This window comes from Sminthopsis crassicaudata, chromosome 3, assembly GCF_048593235.1.
Source record: "Sminthopsis crassicaudata isolate SCR6 chromosome 3, ASM4859323v1, whole genome shotgun sequence".
In the NCBI taxonomy this organism is placed as follows: domain Eukaryota; kingdom Metazoa; phylum Chordata; class Mammalia; order Dasyuromorphia; family Dasyuridae; genus Sminthopsis; species Sminthopsis crassicaudata.
In genome coordinates, this window is record NC_133619.1 from 248,409,936 (window position 1) to 248,432,261 (window position 22,326).

Here is a 22,326-nt window from a genome sequence, read left to right on the forward strand (position 1 = left end):
CTGTGATGATGAGTTTTGTGATATTGAGCTTTTCCTGAAAGGAGGGGATGGGAAGAAAGGAGAATGATGATGGTAGAATCAATCATATCCAAAGAATACAAATGTTGTTATATGATTTGTGAGTTATATAGTACTTTAAGGTTTACAAAGTGCTTTGCAAATATTATTTCATTTTATAATTACAATAACCCTGGGAGGTGCTTTTATTTTTTGCATTTTACAGGTTAGGAAACTGAGACAGAGATTAAATTAAATAACTTGACCAGGGTTATAGTGTGTCTAAGGCCAGATTTGAACTCAGATTTTCCTAATTCCAGGTCTAGTGCTCCACAAACTGTCACCTAATTGGCCTTTACATGAATAGATCATTAGGTATATACACACCTCCCATATTTAGTATCTAACCACTTATGTATATACAGTACTCAGAATTTTTTAAAATGAGAAGTTATTTTACAATGACATATGTAGGATAGTTAGAAATCACTTTTTAGTATTTTTACTGAGACCAAAACTTTCAGATTAATTAGTTTTTATAGTGATGAAAATTATTGTCCAAAAACCCAATAGTTAATGGCAAAGTGACATAGTGGGGACCTGGCTTTGAAGTCAAGAAGAACTGGGTCCAAATCTTGATAGGAGTCTAAAAAGCTACCCTAAGCTTACATAATAAATTGACATAAATAAGATGGACACAAGTCTTATCAATGTGGATGTTTACCAAAATTTCAGTTAGTAAACATAAAGCAACTATAGTAGTGCTAGTTACTGAAAGGGGCTCCCCAATTTCTTCACCCATCTCTAGATCTCTTTTCTCTATAAAGACATGTCTCAGTCCAGTGTTCTCTACTACCAGGTAAATATCCCATCAGGTTGGGAACTTTAAACCTTTTGAGCTGTGTGCATTTGTAGACTGGAGCCAGATCACCAATTTAGAGCTTTTCATTATTATTGAATAAGGAAATCTTTGCTCCTGATTTTGTGGCAAGTGTCTTTCTAGGTCTAATTCTTCAACTTGATTTTCTTGCTTGTAGCATAATTTATGAAGTTCATTCTTGAAGATTCTGTTTGTGTCATTTTTTCTGTTCTATGTTTGCTATGGTCTCCCACAAAATGCCACCTCTGACCCAAGGGGCCTTATGACTCTGGACAAGAAATTTATCCTCTCATTGTTCCAGATAACTTCAGAACAGTAACTCATAGCCATTGGTAGAGGGAATTTTACTTACTAAGAATTTCTCTTACCAATAAAATGATCTGGTTTTTCTCCCTCCAAAAAAATCATATAGCACCAACTGTATTCTTTGGATAGGAGTGTGTAATTTTTGGTAATATGTCATAATGTCATTTTAAAAATCTATATTCTTATTTATAACTGAAATAACCTTTACTTAATGTGAAATCATATTTGTTGTTTTCCATACATATCCACACAATTCAGAGAAACTTTCCATTTTATTAGCAAAATAAAGCGTAGCATTAACTGTCTCTCTTTAAAGTTATGTAATAAAAATCTCTGCTTTTCTTAAGGAAATTTCTTGGGGAAGGGGGAGAACTACAGAAGAAAATAGAACAAAAACTAGAATCATAGACAAGACAAATTTGAAAGTTATTTATTGGATTTATCATACTCTAAGAGAAATGCAAGTTGCATATAAAGAGATTGCACTTGCATGTAGAATCTTTTTCTGTTTTATGTATGTGGAAATAGCCATTTTATTTAGTCCTTGTTAAGAGTCTTTTTATAAAATTTTATTTGAGGGAAAGGAAAACTATTGCTTATTTAGCTTGGATCGGGGCAGAATTCTCAACCTTATTTGTGTCATAGACTTCTTTAACAGTTTGATAAAGCCTAAGGATTTCTTAGAATAATTTTTTTTAATGCATTAAACAAAATGTAAATGATTATAAATATATAGATTATGTTTAAATAAAGTTATCAAATTATTTAAAAAACAAACAAACAAATAATTCCTGCTCCTCACCTAGAATAAGAGCACTTAGATTAGGGAAATATATGCTTTGAAAACTGATTATATATTTTTCCCCCCCTCCATTTTGCTATTTACAGTGTATCCCTATACCGGGGGAACTGCAGACCTATTCGGTTTGAGCCACCAATGCTGGATTTCCATGAACAGTAAGTTTAAAGATTTTGGGTTTTTTTTTTCTTAAGAAATAGTGTTTTATATATTTTATGCTATCTTTTTTCTATTCAAATATCTAATTAATGCTTACTTTGGTCTTTTCTTGTTGATGATGATTAGAATTAGATTTCTCAAATTGTGTTCTTTGGAACCCTGGAGCCCCATGAAGTAGTCCATAAAGAAGAATCTTGTAATGACAAAATATACATTTTACTATCTATATCAGTTGTATGCAAGGAAAACCATAGAAAGAGAATTCAGTTAATTGACATAAACTTAAAAGGTTCACATGTAGATTCAAAAAATCCATTTCTCAGGTACAAAATGAAGGAGGCATTCTATTCATCTAAAGATCCAAATATTTTATTGATCTACAAATTAATAGGTATTGACATTATGATACAGTAGACAAAAAGCTAATGAGAACTTAGGTTTCATTAAGAGAAGGATAGCTTCCAGAATGAGGGAGGTAATTAGTTCAAATATATTTTGGTCAGATTACATCCGTGTTCAGAGCATATTTCATTTAGTTCGGGGTCCTACATATTAGAAAGGAAATTGGTAAGTTGGAGAATGACAAAAGAACAGCTAGGTTGATGAAGGGTCTTGAAATTGTGTCATATGAAAGCTGAAGGAATTCAAAATGATCAACCTAGAGCATAGAAGGCCAGGGTAGGGTTTTGAATATGATAGTTCTATTAAAAGAACTTTTATGTTAAAGAGGAATTAAATTTATCCTTCTTGGCCAGAATAACTAACTATAGAATGGGGTATTGAAGAGGTAGTAGAGACTCATAAGAGATCTGTAAGGAGATAATCAGTGATGACCACTCAAGTAAAGGCGGAATAAATTTAGGTGTAAGGTCTATTTAGCTATCATGCAACATAGACTTTCCTAAAATTCATGGCACTATGTAAAATAGCTCAATAAAAAGCACAAGGATTAAGAACACAATACTCAAAAAATTCTCCAGAGACATTCAAAAAAAGAGAGAAACTTAATAAAAATGCCAGTATGGTTTTATTCATATCAAATGGTTAAGAAGTACATATATATATATTACAGTAAGTAGAGGTGATATTCGCAGCATTGGGCTACTGCGCAGCTTACTCCTAGATTCCCATAGGCCAGGATGGCAAAGTTGAAGGCTGCAGATAAGAGGTTAGGCAGAGTTGGAAGATAAAGGGTGAGTGAAGTGCACAAATAACAGACTAGTCCTCCTTCTTCCACTGCTTGCAACAGAAAACATAAAATAAATATAAGGTTGCAGCTTGAGTTATTGTGAGTGGTACAGTTTTCTGCATTCTTACTGTTTCCTGTGTATAAAATTGCACGTGAACAAATGTAAAATTCTTGTTATATTCAAAAAGTGTTTCCTAATATAGTGGTCACATTGGAACAAATTTGTGTTTTCAAATAAAGCACTATAGTGGAACTAATTATTTTTGCTTTTTTAATTTATTGAGTAAAACATGAGAGAGTTCATTTCCTTAAACTATTAAAAGCTTAACAACTTATTACAATTTTAATAGTTTTATAGTATGACACATTTAGGATATACAAGTAGTCTAGAAAGGGACTAGAATTAATTGTTCAAAGACTATTAGAAGAAAATGGGATGCTAATTTTATTCTGCATCATCTATAGGATTATAGAATTTTAACCTGGAATGGACATTAGAGATACTAGTTCAACCCTTTGATTTTTAGAGTTAAGTGAAACAAGACCTATTGATTTACACTATTTTACTCAAGTTTATATAGGTATAGTAGAAGAGTACAAATTTGAAGCAAGGCCTTCTGACACTACTGTGTTGTTTTTTTTTTTATAGAACTGATTTTGATATGATTCTTATCTGAAGATGCAAGGACACCCACATTTATATGCCCAATCAGCCCCACCTCTTTTGAGAGGTAGCAGGACATTGTGAAAAGAACAAGTCTTTTAGATATACTTAGTACTTCATTGATCCTTTTAACCTTTTGGCCTTAGTTGCTTCTCTGTAAAATAAGAATATTGAACTGAGAAGGCTGCTGAGGTCTCTTCCTACCCTGAATGAATTAGCACTAGGAATTTGAGGACTTCTCAGAATAATAAATAAATAAATAATAAATACTTAAGTTAGTTTAAAAAAAAAATCACTTAATTATGTCAATATGTGCAGAAAAAGTCTTCCACAAAATATAATATTTATATTTTAGAGAGTTATAACAAAGTAGGAGAAAAGGAAGTTTCATTTCTCTGAAGTATCTGGGAATTAACCTCCTAAAATAGACAAATATTAAAAATAAATACAAAATAATGCTTAAAGAATTAAATTATCTAAATAATTAGAGAGAGAACTAGTGTTCATGGTAGGGATATGTCAATTTAGTAAAAAGAATAAGAGACTCGAATTATATTCCTAGCTTGGTATTATACTAATCAATTGCCCAAAGGAACATTTTATAGAGTCAAACAATCAACAAAGCATTTATAAAGTACTTCCCTATATTGTAGGCACTGTTATGGCACTAGGTTTACAGAGGCAGTGAAACAGTACTTGCTGTCAGGGAGCTTAGAATAAGAATAGAATTCATTAGATCAAAAAAAAAAATCAAGGAATGAAATTTAAACAGGAAGGATGGCATATCCATCCATTTTTATGTACCCCATCACCCCTACCAAAGAAGTAATTTTTAAAATTACTTGCTATTGGTTAAAAAGTAGAAACATGGTTAGGTTCACCTAGAAAAGCAAGACCTAGTGGCAGAGGCTTATCACATTCTACTTTATGTTAAACTCAACAATGCAAATGCACTTTTTATTCAATATAACTGCTAAGAAAAACAAAAAGCATGCTTGCAAAAAAAAAAAAAAAAAAAAAGTTATCTACTCTTGCCAAAGCCAACCTATCTACATGCATCCTTGATCCCATCTTTTTCTGGCTTCTTCCAGAATTGCTAGAGGATGCTCATTCATTTTTCTATTCTCTCATCTTCAACCTTTTCTCTATGTACTACTGGTTCCTTCCCTGCTGCCTTCCTAAAATTTACTACCATCCTCAGTCCTGTATCCTTCCTCTCTTTCTCAGCTAGACTTCTAGAATAAATATTTATATCTGCAGTCCCTATTTCCTCTCCTTCAACTTACTTCTTAGTCCTTTGCACATCATTTCACTGAAATTTCTTCCTTAATCACCAAATCTGATGGTCTTTTATTTAGTCTTTGGCCTTCTCAAACTCGTTGCTTCACTTGACACTTTTGATTCATTCTTATTTGTCTGATCAATCTCCAGTCTCTCTTGGCTTTTATGTTTACTGTATCCCAACAATTATTTTTCCCCAAACTTTTCTGTTAGGCCCTCTTCTTTCTACTTTAGATGATCACTTTTGGTGACCTTGTCAGTTGTCAGACATTTAAATCACTCACAGATCTATATATCTAGCATCATTCCTTCTCCCATTTCAATTCTGCATCATCAACTCCCTGTTAAACATTTCAATCTGTATGCCATGGAGATATCTCAAATTCAACATGTCCAAATCAGAATTTTTTATTTTCCTCCAAAATCCACCATTCTTCTCTGTTTCTATGGAAAGCACCATTGTTCTTCCATTTTCCCAAGTCAGTATTCTTTATCCTTAACTTTACTCTTTCACTCCATTTAGCCTGTCGTGTATGAAATCTTGGTATTTCTAACTACACAATTCCCCCAAATCTAGTCCTTTCTATCTTCTCATATAGCTACCACCTTCATTCAGCTCTTCATCAGTTCTAAACTTTTTTTTTTATTACAGTAGCCTCTCATTGGTTTCTCTGTCCAAGCATTTAATGTCTCCAATATTACTGCCAAAATGATGTTCCTTAAAACCAAATCTAACCATGTCACTGCCCCAGTTAAGAAATGCCTTTATTACCATTACATAGAATTCCCAATCCCTCTATTTTTGTCCGCCTGCATTTTGGATTTCCCTCACAGGCTAATTGTACACTATTTCAAAGTCTGATTCTTTTTGTACAGCAAAACAACTGTTTGGACATGTATACATATATTGTAGTTAATTTATACTTTAACATATTTAACATGTATTGGTCAACCTGCCATCTTGGGGGGAAGGGGAAAAATTAGAACCAAATTGTTGTCATTTCAATGTTGTAAATTTATCCATGCATATATCTGGTAAATGAAAACTATTTATTTATAAAGAAAAAGAAAAGAAATGCCTTTATTTAGCTCTTAAAAGCTTTTTATAGCTTATTCCCAGTCTATCTTTCTAATTTCACTTGACATTTTTCTCCCTCCCACCCTTTGTAATCCAATCAAACAAGCTTTTATCTATTTTCCTCACACTACTACAATCCTCCCATGTCCTTGCCTGTGAACTGGCCCTTCCCCATGCTTGATATACATTTTTCTCCTCACCTCTACCTCATGGGATCCTTTCTTCCTTTAAGATATTGTTCAAGTCCATGTCTGCAACAGATTTTTTGCTTATACATAGGTATCACTTAAACCTATATAAAAATGTTCAAGGAAAAGATTCAAATTAATATTATGATCATTGGATACATAGGCTCTGGTGCAAATCCACTGTAACTACAAATGTAGTGAGATCAAAAAAGTGAAGCTTGCTAAAATTTGAGGAGGCTGCCAGGAGTGGAAGGGCTCCTACAAAATTTTCTGGGTCTTAAATAGACTGATTGTTAAATGGAAGCATGGTATCATGATTGATATTTCTCTCCGGAAATTTGAGACCAGCATTATTATGTGAATATCATTGATGCTCCAAAACACACAAAGTTAATAAACATTTCAGGTTGATGGTGTTAGCAAATTCATTGTTGCCATCTTAAAGAATGGGCAGACTTCCCATGACCACACACTTCTGGCTTTCTTAATAGATATGAAGTAATCAATTTTTGGTTATCAGGAGAACAGATTCCACCAAGCCTTCTTCTTAATTTCTGAGGAAATGATCAAGGAAGTCAATTCTTAGATTAAGAAAGTCAATTATAACCCAGGCACATTAAGTTTTTGTGCCAGTTTCAGTCTAGGATTTTGACAGTATGTGGAACCAATTTCTAATATGGCTTTGTTCAAGGAATGGAAAGTAACCTGTATATAATCAAGAGAAGAGAAAAAAGAGAGAAACTTGTTTACATGCAATTAAAAAGATTTTTGTCTCAATAAAGTCATTGCAGCTGGAATCGAGAAAAATTTATTGATGAGGGAAAATGCTCTCTTGAAAATGTTTTCTTAAGTCACCAGGTCAAAATATGAAATCTAAAAATCTATAGGGAATTCATAAAAATGTATAAGGTTAAGAGTCATTGCTCAGTAAGCAGATGGTGAAGGGATATAAACAAAAAGTGGAATATAAAGTATTAACCACATTTTTAAAGTATTATTATTATTTATTATACTATTATTGATTAATACCATTATTATTTAAAAGTATTCAAATTCACTAATAACTTAAGAAATAAGATTTAAATCGTCCATCAAGAGAACTAAAATGCTAGGAGAGGAATAGTCATTGTTGAAACAGCTATTATAAGATAACCAAGCAAAAATTTACTTCTGGTAGCACTCTACAGAGATGCTAAAGGATTCATTTCGGAAAATAATTAGAGATCATATCAATAAGTAAAGTCATTAAATATCTTTATGGACATAACCATTTATAGTAATATTATTTGTGATAACAAAGAATCTGGAAGTAAACTATGCCTAACAATTAGGTTATAGCTGGATAACTTGTTGTAGCAAAATACTAAAGTATTGCCATAATGTGTGAATGAATATAAACTACTATTAAAAATATGAAAAATTTTGTATGAAGTGATAGAGAGTTAGGGAAGCAAAAACAAATGAAAAATATATAAAATAGTTACAACAATATAAATAATATCAGTATTGAGTAGTTGTAAAACAGTTCAGTGCCAGCGGCATTAAACTGTCAATTAGAAAGCAAAGAAGTTAGAAAGTTAAGAATAGAGTGATAGCAAAAGAATCAGAGGCACCTCCCACAGATGGCCTTTTCAAGGAATTTTGCCACCAAAGAGAAGAAAAGCATAAGTGACTGCTGAAAGGCTTGGATGGTCTCATTCAACTGATTTTTTGAGGGTGATGGATTTTTGTAAAGAGGAAGCCAACAGACAGGAAGAGATTAAAATCAGTAATAAAATGGGGAGACTGGAACAATATACTGTAGAAAATGGTATTAGTAATGGAATGGAATCATTTCTCCATATAGAGGAGTTTGCTTTTGACAAGGAGAAGGCACGCTTTTTTTTTTTTTTTTTTTTTTTTTTAATTCGCTGTATAAAAGACATATATTTGTCACATGGACAATTCTTGTCATTAAATGCAACAAAAATAGGATATAGTGAGTTGTGCTTCACAAAGTAACTATCATTTTGGAAGAAAAAAAATCTGAATTTCTATACAGTATGTTATCTTAATGTCTATCAGCTCTTCAACCCAGTGCTCACCAATCATAAAAAAGTAGCAAAAGGTAATTAAGAAGTTGATAAAGGAATTTTACTTTCCTGATTTGGAAAGTACAAATGCTGCTGCTGGTGTTGTTGCTTGCCCTTAGTTCTCAAAGAGAGCCATGACTTGCAAATGAGTTGTATTTAAGTTTGGGAGGATCTGTGCTAGGTTACTCAGGCCACTGGCAAGATTTAGATCAGAAATATAGAAAATGAACTTGAGTGCAGTTTTGTTTTGTTTTGTTTTGTTTTGTTTTGTTTTGTTTAAGCAAAGGTCTTTTAAGCTACTGTCTGAGGCAGCACTTAGGTAAGAAATGAAACAAAAACAAACAACTATGTATCAGTCTGGGAAGGAAAGACCTTCAGGGTCTGGCCAGAACACAAACAAATCTAGTAATGTAATACTGGAGACCAAGACTGTAAAAGGGAAAGGAGCAGGGTGTATCTAGTGCAAGGAGGCAGTCTTATAAAGGATTGTGGATGGAGGGATTGAAGGCCAGTGAGGACAGACAGTAGCGTTTGGAATAGCAAGGCAGAATTACAATGGGTTATGACCAGAGGAGGGAATTTCAGATTGACTGTACTTGAAAGGGACATCTATATATGTATGACTTCATTAGGTGAAGGAGCATATCATGGGAAGAGTAATTAGGAAAACCAAGAGGTTTCAGTGTTCGGGGAAATTTCTTTCTGTGTGTGTGTGTGTGTGTGTGTGTGTGTGTGTGTGTGTGTGTGTGTGTGTGAATATATAATGCATAGGTATATTAATATAGGTATAGTGGAGGGGGGGAGTTTAGGTCCCCTAGTAGGAGAGCAGGGGCAGGAGGAATCATTGAAAAGAAAGTAGTGTTCTGGAAGTGGTAGACAATAGCCACTGGATTCTTGATTATATATTAAATGTAGATTACGTGAATCTTGGAGAAGGAGAAGGTGAGTGTTTGTGTTGGAAGAGTCTGCAAATGGTTATGGGGACCAAGGAATATCCCAACTTCCATACCATTACCAGTGGGTTGAGGAGTAAGAGACGAAATACAATCAGCAACTAGAAAGCATGAGCCAGGAAAACTCAATTATCAGGAGGGAACCAGAGTATCTTTGAGAGCAAGAAAGGAAAAGCTTTAATATAAAAATGTGTTTATCTGTGAAGTAGGCATTCCAGATAAGTGGTGGATGAAACTAGAGTGTGAGGTTGATGGTGATGGGACTAAAGGAGCAGATAGGAGGAAAAGAGATAAGACTTATATTACATAAACTGGTAAAGTCAGAACAGTTTTTCCAAGTATTCTCTAAGAAGTAATGGTTATGAAATATATTTGTTCTCTTCCATTTCATGATATAGAAGTTTTGAATCTGATATGACTGCATCAGATAGCTAACCCACCCTAGTGAGCACAGCTAGTATTGCTAAAATGTGTAGCTAGGCACAATTCAATTCAACCCCAAAATAACATTTTGAGTATCTATTTAGGACTGATGAGGTTTAGATTTGGGGAACTCAAATGAAATTAGGGTTTCTGGGTTTCTGGTGGTCAGGGAGTTAAATGAGGTCTAGTGGCAGGTTCAGGGTAGCGTGAGGGATAGAAAAATCCTATCCAAAAATGACTACCAGAGACCTCTTGAAGTAAAAAGCAGAAAAGTTGTTTTATTTAATAAATTCTCATGAGAATGAGCAATTCCACTGTGAGGAGGGAAAGAGAGAAAGATCACGATAGAAGGGCTAAAGAACTAGGAGAAGATAGACAGTTTTTATAGCTTTTAATTACAGAGGATTACATCATAGATTGAGGAACATTAATTGGATGTTATTCGTGCCAAAAAAAACAAAAAACAAAAACAGATTCCCTGGTTCATCAAGCAACTAGTTGTCTAAACATTGATAACTTGAACAGAGATAAATGTCATCATCTTGGGTTAAATACATATATCTAAAATCTAAGCGAATATTGGCCAATACTCAACATACTTATGCAGGTCACAGAGACCTAGAGAAGATAGAATACAAAAAAGGAATTTAACATTCTTGTAAGTTCTTCACCATATCTTACTCCACGCTTACTCCACACAGTAGGTTTTGGTGCAAGGGTAGGGAGTTTTGGGTACTCCCTTCTGGCGGCCCAGAGGCTTCCTGTAAAGGAATTTACAGACCTGAAAACTTAGATTGATAAAAGAGGTTTTATTATGGGGATTGGAAGTAAGGTTAAAGTCTAGTTAGGGAATTAGGTGAGGGTAAAGAGAAGATGGCACTGGAAAGAGTATTCCAGTGGGCAAAAAAACCTACTAGTAAAGAGAACTGCCAAGGTCCATCTGCAAGGACCTTAGTTGATGGATGCTCATTATATTGCTTGTCTAGGTGGAGATTGGGAAGCCTGAGCAGATCATCAGAATGGGGCCACAGGAGAGCTGGAGCAGATTGGTGGGGGCTGGGACAGGTCCTGGAATCCTGGATTGATAATGGTCAGCCAGGAGGGGTTGGGAATCAGAAAGGAATCACAAAATCAATAGGAAATACAGTTTCTTAAAGAGACCACAACCTGCTTCACCCCCCCCACCCCCAAGCAGTCAAAAATTAAATTCATTTGAGGGAAAAGGACATGGGGCAGGGTCTCCTACTGAGGCATAATTAAAGGAGATTTTTCTCTTTCAAGGATTTTCAGAGTTCCAGGGTCCCCTCTTCAATATGAGAAACTTTATCATCTTTTGAATATTCATTAAATTTTAGGCAACATGGAACAGCAATGTGTTTGCTGTGCTATGAGAATCTACCATAGAGTCTGAGCAAAAGAAAACTTCTCTGTACATAAACTATCTGGATGATCCTTTTTGTTGATGGCGTGTTAATTGATTTAAACCCAGTAATGTTTCTGAGCTTTATAGATAAATCAAAATCATTCAAAAAGAGTTAATGAGATATTATTATTAACTGCATGCAGGGAAGACCAAGACTTAAACTTAGGAGACAACAATGTGAAAACAGCTAGAAGCAATGCCTCAAAGAACAATGCTAATTAAACCCAAGCCTAACAAGAATTCTTGGAATAATTAAAGTAGGGAATGAGTGGTAGGAAAAGGGGGGAGGGGAGGGATGAGGGTGATGGGAGAAAAAATGAAAAGAGAATTATTAACTTGATACTAAAAAATACTGAAGGAAACAATACTTAAATAACAGTTGGCCTGATGGCACAAAAATTCACTAAAGGAAAAAAAAAAACTCCTTAGAAATTGGCCAAATGGGGAATGAAAGACCAAATTCAATGAAAATAATTCCTTAACAGTTGGAATTGAGCAAGTGGAAACTAAGGACTCCATGAGATATCAAGAAAAGAATAAAACAAAGTCAAACACTAGACCTCAAATATAGGGGTAGACAAATTTTTGTACATTAAAGTAATCAATAGGACATAAACCAGGACACAAGGTAAAGTTATCTTAATTTTAATTGGAGGAAAAGTTAGGGACCTAACAATTTGGGAGGGGGGTGATCAAGTTTTGGAAGTTGGAAGCGGGAAGAACAAGCAGGTAGACTTTTCATAGTATGAAACAGGATGTCACTCAATTCCCACAATTAGCAAGCAGATGGAATATATGGGAAATGAAACTTAGCTCTCAAAATAATCAGGTTTTCACAATGAAATCAGTTTGATTCACACACTTTTCATCATTCTCTTAATACAATGATCAAAGAAAAGGATGCAAAATAACTATCCCCCTCCAGAGAAAAAGCTTTTGAGCTCTGAATACAAACAAGTACATTTTCCTTATTTTTTTTTCTAACATAGTTAATATAGAAATGTTTGCATGCTTTCACATGTATAATTGATAACATTTTACTTGCTTTTCTGTGAGTGAGAGTGGGACAGAATGAGAGAAGTTAGAACTCAATTTTTAAAAAGGAAAGAATGTCAAAATAAACATTAAAATAAATGAAAATGTGATAAAAACAAGAAATGCAAATTAATTAATCATATAACAAATTACTAAATTAAGAGAAATAAATGTAAAGCAAAATATCTGAGTTTTAACCTCATGCCCAGTAAATTGGCAAAAATAAAACCAGATGGAATGGTCAATGTTTGAAGATGGGGTGCAAAAAGACAGGCAGAATAATATATGGTTAATCAAACTATGAATTGAACTACTCATTCTGGAAAACAATTTGGAAATATGCCTAGAAGATAATTAAAATGTCTATTTGACCCACAGTTTCCACTGTTAGTCCTAAATCCTAAAGAGGTCAAAGGGAGGAAAAAAAGGTCTTATATACATAAAAATAATCTTAGGAATACATTTCGTGGTAGCAGAGAACTGGAAATAAAATAAAGGTCTCTTGATTGGATAAGAAATTATGTGAATACAATTAAATATTATTGCATAAAATGAAAAATTTTATAAAAATGAAGAATAAAAATCATTTGGGATATGTGAGAAGACTTATAAAATGTAATACAAAATAAAATAAGCAGAACCAGCAAAAAAGTATACACAACTTCAACAACAATACTGTATGATGATCAATTCTGATGGACGTGGCCTTCTCCAACAATCAATGAACCAAATCAGTTCCAATAGAGCAGTAATGAACTGAACCAGCTACACCCAGCAAAAGAACTCTGGGAGATGACTATGAACCACTAAATAGAATTCCCAATCCCTCTAATTTTGTCTGCCTGAATTTTGGATTTCCTTCACAGGCTAAATGTACACTATTTCAAAGTCCGATTCTTTTTGTTCAGCAAAACAACTGTTTGGTCATGTATACATATATTGTATTTAATTTATACTCTAACATATTTAACATGTATTGGTCGACCTGCCATTGTGGGGGAGGAGAAAAATTGGAACAAGGTTTGGCAATTGTCAATGTTGTAAAATTACCCATGCAGATATCTGGTAAATAAAAACTTTTTTTAAAAAAAAGAAGAAGAAATGAAAAAAAAAAATGTACCTCTATCCCTTTGAAGAAATGGAACTATAGGTGTGCAATTCTCCACAAAATGTAGGACTTGCTAAAACCAGGAATGACATTTCAGAGGAAGAGAGGCATATGTTGGAATTGAAGGTCAAGTTAAACAGAAACATTCAATAATACTTTTTTTTTTTTTTTTTTTTTTTTTTTTAAAGAAAGAAATACAATGTTTGGGGAAAATTTGTGATACATTTGCCCTGATTTATCTCTTTCTATTTTTTTTTTAACAGACCAGTTGGGATGCCAAAAATGGAAAAAGTTTATCTTCATAATCCTAGTTCTGAAGAAACAATTACTTTAGTATCAATATCTGCTACAACATCACATTTTCATGCATCATTTTTTCAAAATAGGGTGAGTTTTTCTGGGGTGTATGTGTGTTTGTGTGTGTACATACATACATACATATATACATACATACACTTAAGTTTGAAATTTAAGTGGCAAAGTTTTGTTGGTAGATAACTTAGTTTTGCTTAAATGAGTCTGTTAAAATGTTAAAAAAAATTTTAAATGTAATTCTAGTATTATATTTGTATCAACACCTATGATGCCCAAGTCTTTCTTTAAATGCTGATTATTTTAACTACCTTAAAACATTGCATTCTTGAGTAGACTCACAGTAATGACTGTCAAACCTTTTCACCATTTGTAAGAATCTTTCAATTTAACATTTGAAGTCTTATTTAGGTGAGTGCTACTATCAACATTATTTTTAAAAATACAAATGGAAAGAATATTGCCACATATTATGATTTTATGGTATTGATGTCAGTAATGGGGGTACCCTATACATTTGAAAGCTATTGAAAGTAACTCAAAACAGTAGTAGAAACTGAAAGGATTCCTTGAAGAAATTTGGAATTCCACAAGAATATTGGGATTAAAATATTTGTATTTATAATAACTAAATTATAATAAATATAGTTGAATCCTGAAGAGCTTTTTTAAAAGGGATATTCTCAGTATAACAGCTGTGTTTCAAATGGGCGGTATATATTTGTGTATTTATGTGTGTCAATGATTTTACACACAAGTAAATGTCTTGTCACTGCTTAAGTTATGAGTTATGATGAATTCATAGCATCTGATTATAGTTTTATATCAAGGAAACTATCTTAGTTAATATCATTTTCAATCATGACAGCTTAAAAAACAGAATTGAAATTTTCAGTTATCTGTCAGACAATAGCAAAATTAGAGAGAAATACATTTATATAGAACTTAAAATGTGCCAGGCACTGTATTAAGTGCTTTGCAAATATTAATGCCCTTGGATCTTCATAATATATGAAGAAACAAATGAGGCAAACATTAAAAGACTTGCCCATAGTCATGCAGCTAGGATGCTCAGGCAGTTTATTTTCCTGACTCTGGGTACAGCACTTTATTAATTGTGCCACCTGGTATAGTCTATAGAATTTAAACAGTTAATCTACCTAACAAAATAATATATACAGAAGGAATATCAGAATTGTTAGTCTTTCTATTAAGAATGATTTTTTTTTAATCTGAAGACTATTTTCAAGGACTCACTAAAGAAAATTGTTTGAAAGTGCTGAAATCAGAAAATAAAGTACAATTTAATTGAAGGTACCTCCCTTTTCCCCCCAGCTTTTGAGGAAAAGTCGTAGTTTTGCAAGTTTGACTTTTTGAGAAGTATGGTTGCCAAACTCCAGAGCTCTCCCAAAGAAAAAAAGAACATCTTACAGGGAACTAGAAGGAAATAGATTATGTACCAAAGAACACCATTATTAGGCAGTTCTAAACTGTGGAGAGGGGCACAGAGGATGAATTTAAAATTCATAAGGGATGAATGATAGTCCAGTGCTTACATGCTAAAAGAAAAGAATATTATTGCTCCTTTAGACTCACCCTATTTATGGAACTAGGGAGAGATGAGCTCTGGACTTGGGTAATCAAATAGAAGGATAGTACAAAGAAGAAGTGTCACATTTTAGAAAATTTTCACTAATAACTGTTTATGTAGTCTGTTGATAAATAAGTAACTGTTTAGTAATTTCCCCCTATGATTTGGCTTCATTTTATTGTTATGTTTTGCTTTTTTTGTTTGTTTTTTTTTTCCAGAAAATTCTTCCAGGAGGAAATACATCATTTGATGTAGTTTTTCTTGCCAGAGTAGTGGGAAATGTAGAAAATACTTTATTTATTAATACATCTAATCATGGGGTATTTACATACCAGGTAAGAACATCAGATAAAAAAAATTCATATTTGTTTTTAGAAAATCTTCCTAACCCATAAGTCTTACTTAGACTTATCCAGATGAATTATTTTAAGATTTCTTAAGTTAGTTAAGACAAGACACCTTCCTTTGTTTGATAGATATTTCCTCCCCCCCAAAAAAATGTTATTTTATTTATAAACAAATGCATGAAAACACAAACCTAAGGATGATATTTTTAAATGTAAGTAGACTTCATGTCAGATATCAAAAAATAAATAAATAAAATAGATTAAGAAACAGACTGGGTAAAAAACCAATCCCATAGAAGAAACACATTTAAATATAATGACTTCTTTTTGGTCAGACACATTATGGAAATTTGTTTTTGCACATTTGTCACAAAGGTTTTCTTTTAATCTTTTTTCTCAATTGGGAGGGAAGTGGAACGTGAGAGAGGGATACTTAGGAATAATGTTGACCTTAAAAAAAAAAATGGAATATGAAAGGAAGGTCATAATAACATGGTTTTTGAAATGCACAGAAGAAAACTAAAAGAAATTACTCATAAAAAGAATGTGAATATACATGGTAGTTTTTTTAATGCTCAAAAGGAAAAGCAAGCAATTAAAGATTTGACTCTCAAAAGAGAAAAAATAAAATATATGATCATAGGGAAATTTTAAGAATAAAAATAGTTAATAAAATGAAAATGGGTGGGGGTACAAGATGGCAGACTGAGATTCAGAATTTTTACCTAGCTCCCCCAATACTTGCACAACAATCTTGAAAAGGCACCAGACTTGAATTCTAGCCCAGAAATCCAAGTGAGTCATTTTTCCAGGGCAGTTTAAGAAGGGCACTAGGTACAGATTAGCCAGGATTACCATACAGTGGTAAAAGCAGGCATATTACTGGAAACATTCCAGTATCAAGGAACAAAAAGAGACAGAACAAAATCCTAGTGGACCTCTGAAATAATTCTGGGAGTAGTAATAAGTTTCTTATGGAGAGTCAACAGAAAAACTAAATAAAAATAACTAACAACTCACAGTTTCAGGATATGAAATAAACCCACACAAATCACCGACATTCCGTATGTAACAACAAAACCTAGTAGGAAAAGTTAGATAAATTCCATTTAAAATCATGACAAAGAATAAAAAATATTTCAGAGTCTACTTGCAGAGACACACACACAAGAAGTGAATGAACATAATTACAAAACACTTCATATAAATAAAGACAGGTCTAAATAACTAGAGAAAAATATAGCTTACAAATAGTTCAGCCAGACAGTTATAGACAGTTCCACATACATTAATTTACTTATTTAGTGACATACCTAAATTAATACTTAACTTTATAGAAATATTCCATTGGAAAAAAAAAAGTCATAAAATTCATCTACAGGAACAGAAAGTTTTCAAAGGAATAGGGAGGGAAAGAGAAGAAGTAGTAAGATTTCAAAACTATACTACAAATCTATTATCATCAAATCAACTAGGTACTGGATAAGAAATAGAGATTAATCAGTGAAATGAATTAGATATATAAAAGTAAAAGCAAATGTGCACATTAACTTAACTTAATGCTATATAAACAAGCCCAAAGATGCCAGTTATATATTGGGGCAAAGACTCATTAGGACATAAACTATTGGAAAATATTCTTAGAAAAACTAGGTATAGAACCACTTTTCATACTGTATATAAAGATAAATTCAAAATGGATATGTGATTTAGACATACAAGGTGATATAGACAAAAAATTCCTGATCAGCAAAAGAGAGGTTCCTAGAAAATAAAATAAAAAGATTTTGCAAACCCCCCCCTCCAAAAAAAAAAAAACAAAACAATAACAACAACTACCATGTAGCCAAAATTTAAAGAAAAATAGGCAAGTTGGGATGAGGGGGGGAAGCTTTTGTAACAAGTTTCTCTGATAGAGCCTACTTCTCGATTTTAATAGGGAACTGGATGAAATTTTAAAGAATAAGTGCCACATTCAGTTGATAATGGTCAAAAGATATGATCTGGCATTCTTCAAAGAAAGAAACCTAAGCTATCAATAGCCATGTGGGAGGAAAATGCTCTAAATTACTATTAATTAAAGAAATGGAAATTAAAATAATTGTAAAGTACCACTTAATAGCGATAATATTGGCTAAGAAGATAAAAGAGGAGGAAATTCTGGAAGTGGTGGTAGGCGTAGAAATAATCAGTCATCAATTAGGGATTTAAAATATTTGAATGTGATGAAATATTCCTGTGCTAAGAAATGAAGAATGGGGTGGTTTCAGATGAGAAGACTCATGAAATAATGCAAAATAAAGTGAGCAGAGCAATATATAATGTAGAGTATTTTAAAGATATCAACTCTGAAAGACCTAGCAAATCTGACCAACTACAATTTCAAAGAGCTCGTTATACAAACATTATTAATTAAATCTTCAGAGAGAGAATTTGAATTGAAATTTTTGAATTGAATTGAAGCATTTCTTATTCTTTGTTCTTGATTTTTTTTTCCCCTCCCTTGGGACAGGTTAATGCAAAAATTTGTTTTATATTTCTATACATTTATAACATTTTTCTTGACTTCTCAGTGGTTGGGAAGGGAGAGGAAATATGGACATTAAAATAAAATTTACTTTAAAATTTTTAATTTAAAAAAAGGGAATGAAAAGGCGATATCAACAACATTTACTATCATTCAGGTGAATTTAGAAGAACATGAATTGGCCAAAATGAAAATTCATAAGCTCAAGATAAATTAAATGATGAAATAATGAAAATTAGATTATGTATAAGGAAGCCATAGATAATCCATCAATGTCAAATATTAAGCATATACACACAAAATGGGATAGCAACAATAAAGTCATGAAGAAAAGCTGGCTGAATTTCAAAACAAAATTTTTAATATAATTATAGATCAAACAAAAAGAATTAAATAAGCAATAGTAGATTTGTATCTGAAAGAAATTATAGTTTTTTAAAAATGGGAATATTAAGGAATAGAAATATTTCTCAATATGACATGCTACCTTTTAAAAGTAGAACATGTATTAGGAGAAACTATAAATATAAAGTAGTCAGACCAAAGCACGGTAAAATTTTTAATAAATAAAGGGAGCTTAAGCAAAAAAATTTAAACCTAGATAGACAATTATTAGTATGTGAATAGTAGTTATAGTTGTATAGTTTGTATAGTATACAAAATGTCTGTAATGCAACTGATAGAGTCTTCAGAGGGAAAATCATATTTTTGGAAATTTATATTAACAATTTTAAAAATATTAAGAAATTAACTCTTTTACAAAATACTATTTTTTCAGAGTTGAAAAGCTAAAATTAAAGTCAATTCCATGGATTAGTTAATTTTTAAATAGTTCTATAAAAGAATAAATGAATTATTATCACGATATAGGACATGTTGAATATGATTTAGAAAAACATGAGAAATAAGCAAAAGCACGCGCGCACACACGCACACACACACACACACACACACACACACACACACAGTGTTTATAACATTGCGGATTGAAAAGAAACCAAAGGAGCACTGAATACTATGATTAAAAGTAGTCAAATTTGAAAGAATGAAAAGATAAACTTCATCCTCCTTACAGAGTTGGGGAATTGTAGATTTGAAACATTACACGTTAATTTTCAGACTTAATTGATATGGCAGTTTCGCAAAGCTTCTTTTCCTCTTAGTTTTTGTTATAAGGGGTAGTTCTCTGAATAGAACAAGAGGGAGTGATATATTTAGAAATCAAAGTAATGCAAAAACAAAGACTATGAATAAATAAAAATGTTTACCTCATGTTGATAATATATTGGAAAGGATTTTTCAAAGATAACTTATGGTTTATCTGCAAATAAAGAATATAAATCTAAGTCTTGCTCTTTCAGGTTTGTAGCAAGTGCTTTAAGGCTAGCCAAGCTCTTAATTTGTCAATTATTAATTTTTATATTTAATTTGAGTGCCCAAACACTTGGCAGATTCTTCTTCTTTCAGATTCATTGTCTTTGCAAAAAACCTCTTTTTAGTATTAATCAGTTCTGGAGATGGAAAAGTCTATTTAAATTTTTTTAGGATTTGTCTCCTATTTCAAACTTCCTATTCTATTATATATGTATATGTATATATAGTTATATATTATACATAATAATATAACAGTATATAGGCATATCTCAAGTTCAGTTCTAAATAAAGTAAATATCACTAAAGCATATCACATGAATTTTTAAATTTCCCAGTGGATATAAAAATTATACTTGCACTGTACTGAGGTTTAAGCGTGTGATACTGTTATTTTAAAAATGTATATACTCTAATTTAAAAATATTTTTATTTTTTTTTTAAGCCAAAAGTGTTGCTTATAGCATGATGCTTAATGCGTCTTAGAAACCAGAAATCTTTGACCTCTTTTGTTCCCTATGACAAAGAAGCTCCCTAATAAGTCCATATCAAACATTAAAAAATTATTCTATGAGTGGAGAGAGAGAGCAGAAGAGGCTGGGAAGAGGAAGGTTTTGATTAAGGGCTAAGTCAAAGTGATTAGGAAAATATATAGTGATGCATCCTCTGAAGTTTGCTACAAAAACCATTAGGTAAAGCTAGAATTTTGGGACTGAATAGAATTAGCAATGACTACCATCAGATAAGGAGTATGTTTATTGCAGAAGATTATTCATCATCACAGAAAAAAAAATCTGGTTATCAATAAATACAAATTGGCCACATCAAAAAAAAAAAAAAATTATCCTAGACTTCAGCAAGTCTGGTGCAGAGTCTTACTTTAGTGTGGATGGTTGCTATTGATCAAGATAGTGGTTACTGAAGTTTGAGGTGCCTGTGATAGGTTCTTAAAATAAGATGACAATGAAGTTTGTCTCATTGATTGACTTTTCCTTTCACTTCAACAGTTAAAAGGCATTGTAGGGTTATTAATTGTCCTAATTTGAATATTGTGTCTCTGGGAATAGGGGAATAGAGAGACAGACAGGGAACATCCAATTGGTGGAGCAGTCGGAACGTAAACAGCATTTATTTATTGGTTAAATTCATTATTTTATATGGGCACAGTTCATTGTTCTCTAGAAAAGTTATAATAGTACCATCAAGATCTCTGATTATAAATGACCATAACAGATGAAAAGTTTGAAATAGTGAGAATTACCAAAATGTGTCAGAGATATGATGTGAACCCTTGTTGTTGTAAAAATGGCACCTATAGATAGACTTGTTCAGTAGTATTGCCAGGAACCTTCAGTCTGTAAAAAAACAATTTTTTTTTGTGAAGTGCAATAAATGAAGTATCCTTTAAACAGTCACAATGGTAGACTGGTATAATGTGAGTTTAGGCAAGATTTTTCAAATTTGTTTGTTTATTTTTTGATTTCACTTCCATGTATCTGTCAACATTTACCATAGAGTTATACAGATAGTAGGCATTAAAATATTTGTTAAATGAAAAGAAAGAGCTAGTTTGCCTTATGACCAATATTCTTCCCTCCCCAATCCCACACAAAATCAAAAAAAACCACATCGACCCAGTTTAATTTGCCTTAGGAGCAGATATCTGAGTGGCTTCCTGACCCCAGTATTATCTCATGCAGGGATAACTTGGGACCAGCTTTCAGTTATGGATTGTTTCATTTTGGAATATACTTTAGGAATTGGCCAAAGTGCAAATGATAAAGATTTGGAGATAATTACTGTTTGTTTCATTTTTGTGACTTCAATGATAATTAACTTTTAGAATCTATCTATAGTCAACAAGCATTTATGAAGCCTATACTATGTGTCATATACTATACTATACTAAGAGATAATTTAAAGAAAGTCCTCGTTCTAAGTTAGGTATTGGGAGACGTAAACAACTGTGTGCATACAAGATAGTGTCATTTATTTTTTATTAATAGCATAATAAAAATTATAGCACAGAAAATGTGTTTGTTATGGTGTGTGTGTGTTTTTAAAGAAAGGAAACTAATGAGATTTTCACAAAATTAAAATGATTGTTTCCTTAAAGGTTAATCATAGTTATAAGATACCTATTAGGAAGACCTGTCATATTTCAGTGATATAAGATACTTCAATAAGTGGAAATTCCCTTTGAAAAGTTAGCACCTTAACAGTAAATATTAATCAATAAGTATTTACTAATCACCTACTATATTTCAGATTCTCAACACTTACAGTGCTCAGAGTGACTTGCACTAGGGTCATAAATGGTATGTGTTAGAGAAGGGACATGAAACCCGGTCTCCTGCCTCTGAAACTAGCTGCTTTCATTTCAGTCTCAGTTCTAGGTAGATTAAAATATTAAATATATAGCTTAAATGCATCTCTTATTTTTCTTGAAACAGGTATTTGGTGTTGGTGTTCCAAACCCATATAGATTACGCCCATTTATTGGGGCCCAGAGTTCCTGTAAATAGCAGTTTTTCTCCTATAATCAATATACACAATCCTCACAGTGAACCTTACAGGTGAGTGTATTTTGATAACTTAGATGATCTTGCTGAAGATCACATCT

The 22,326-nt window shown here is 32.4% G+C and overlaps 1 protein-coding gene across 1 annotated transcript in view; it reads left to right on the forward strand.

The window, feature by feature from the left end:
- LOC141561158 (transmembrane protein 131-like) overlaps positions 1–22,298 on the forward strand; it is a 151,201-nt gene extending 128,903 nt beyond the window's left edge. The window contains 5 exon segments of the mRNA XM_074300339.1: positions 2,072–2,140; positions 13,819–13,942; positions 15,677–15,793; positions 22,157–22,210; positions 22,212–22,298. Coding sequence (XP_074156440.1) covers positions 2,072–2,140; positions 13,819–13,942; positions 15,677–15,793; positions 22,157–22,210; positions 22,212–22,283 — 436 coding nt within the window. The 3' untranslated portion in view covers positions 22,284–22,298.
- The last annotated feature ends 28 nt before the right edge of the window (positions 22,299–22,326 follow it).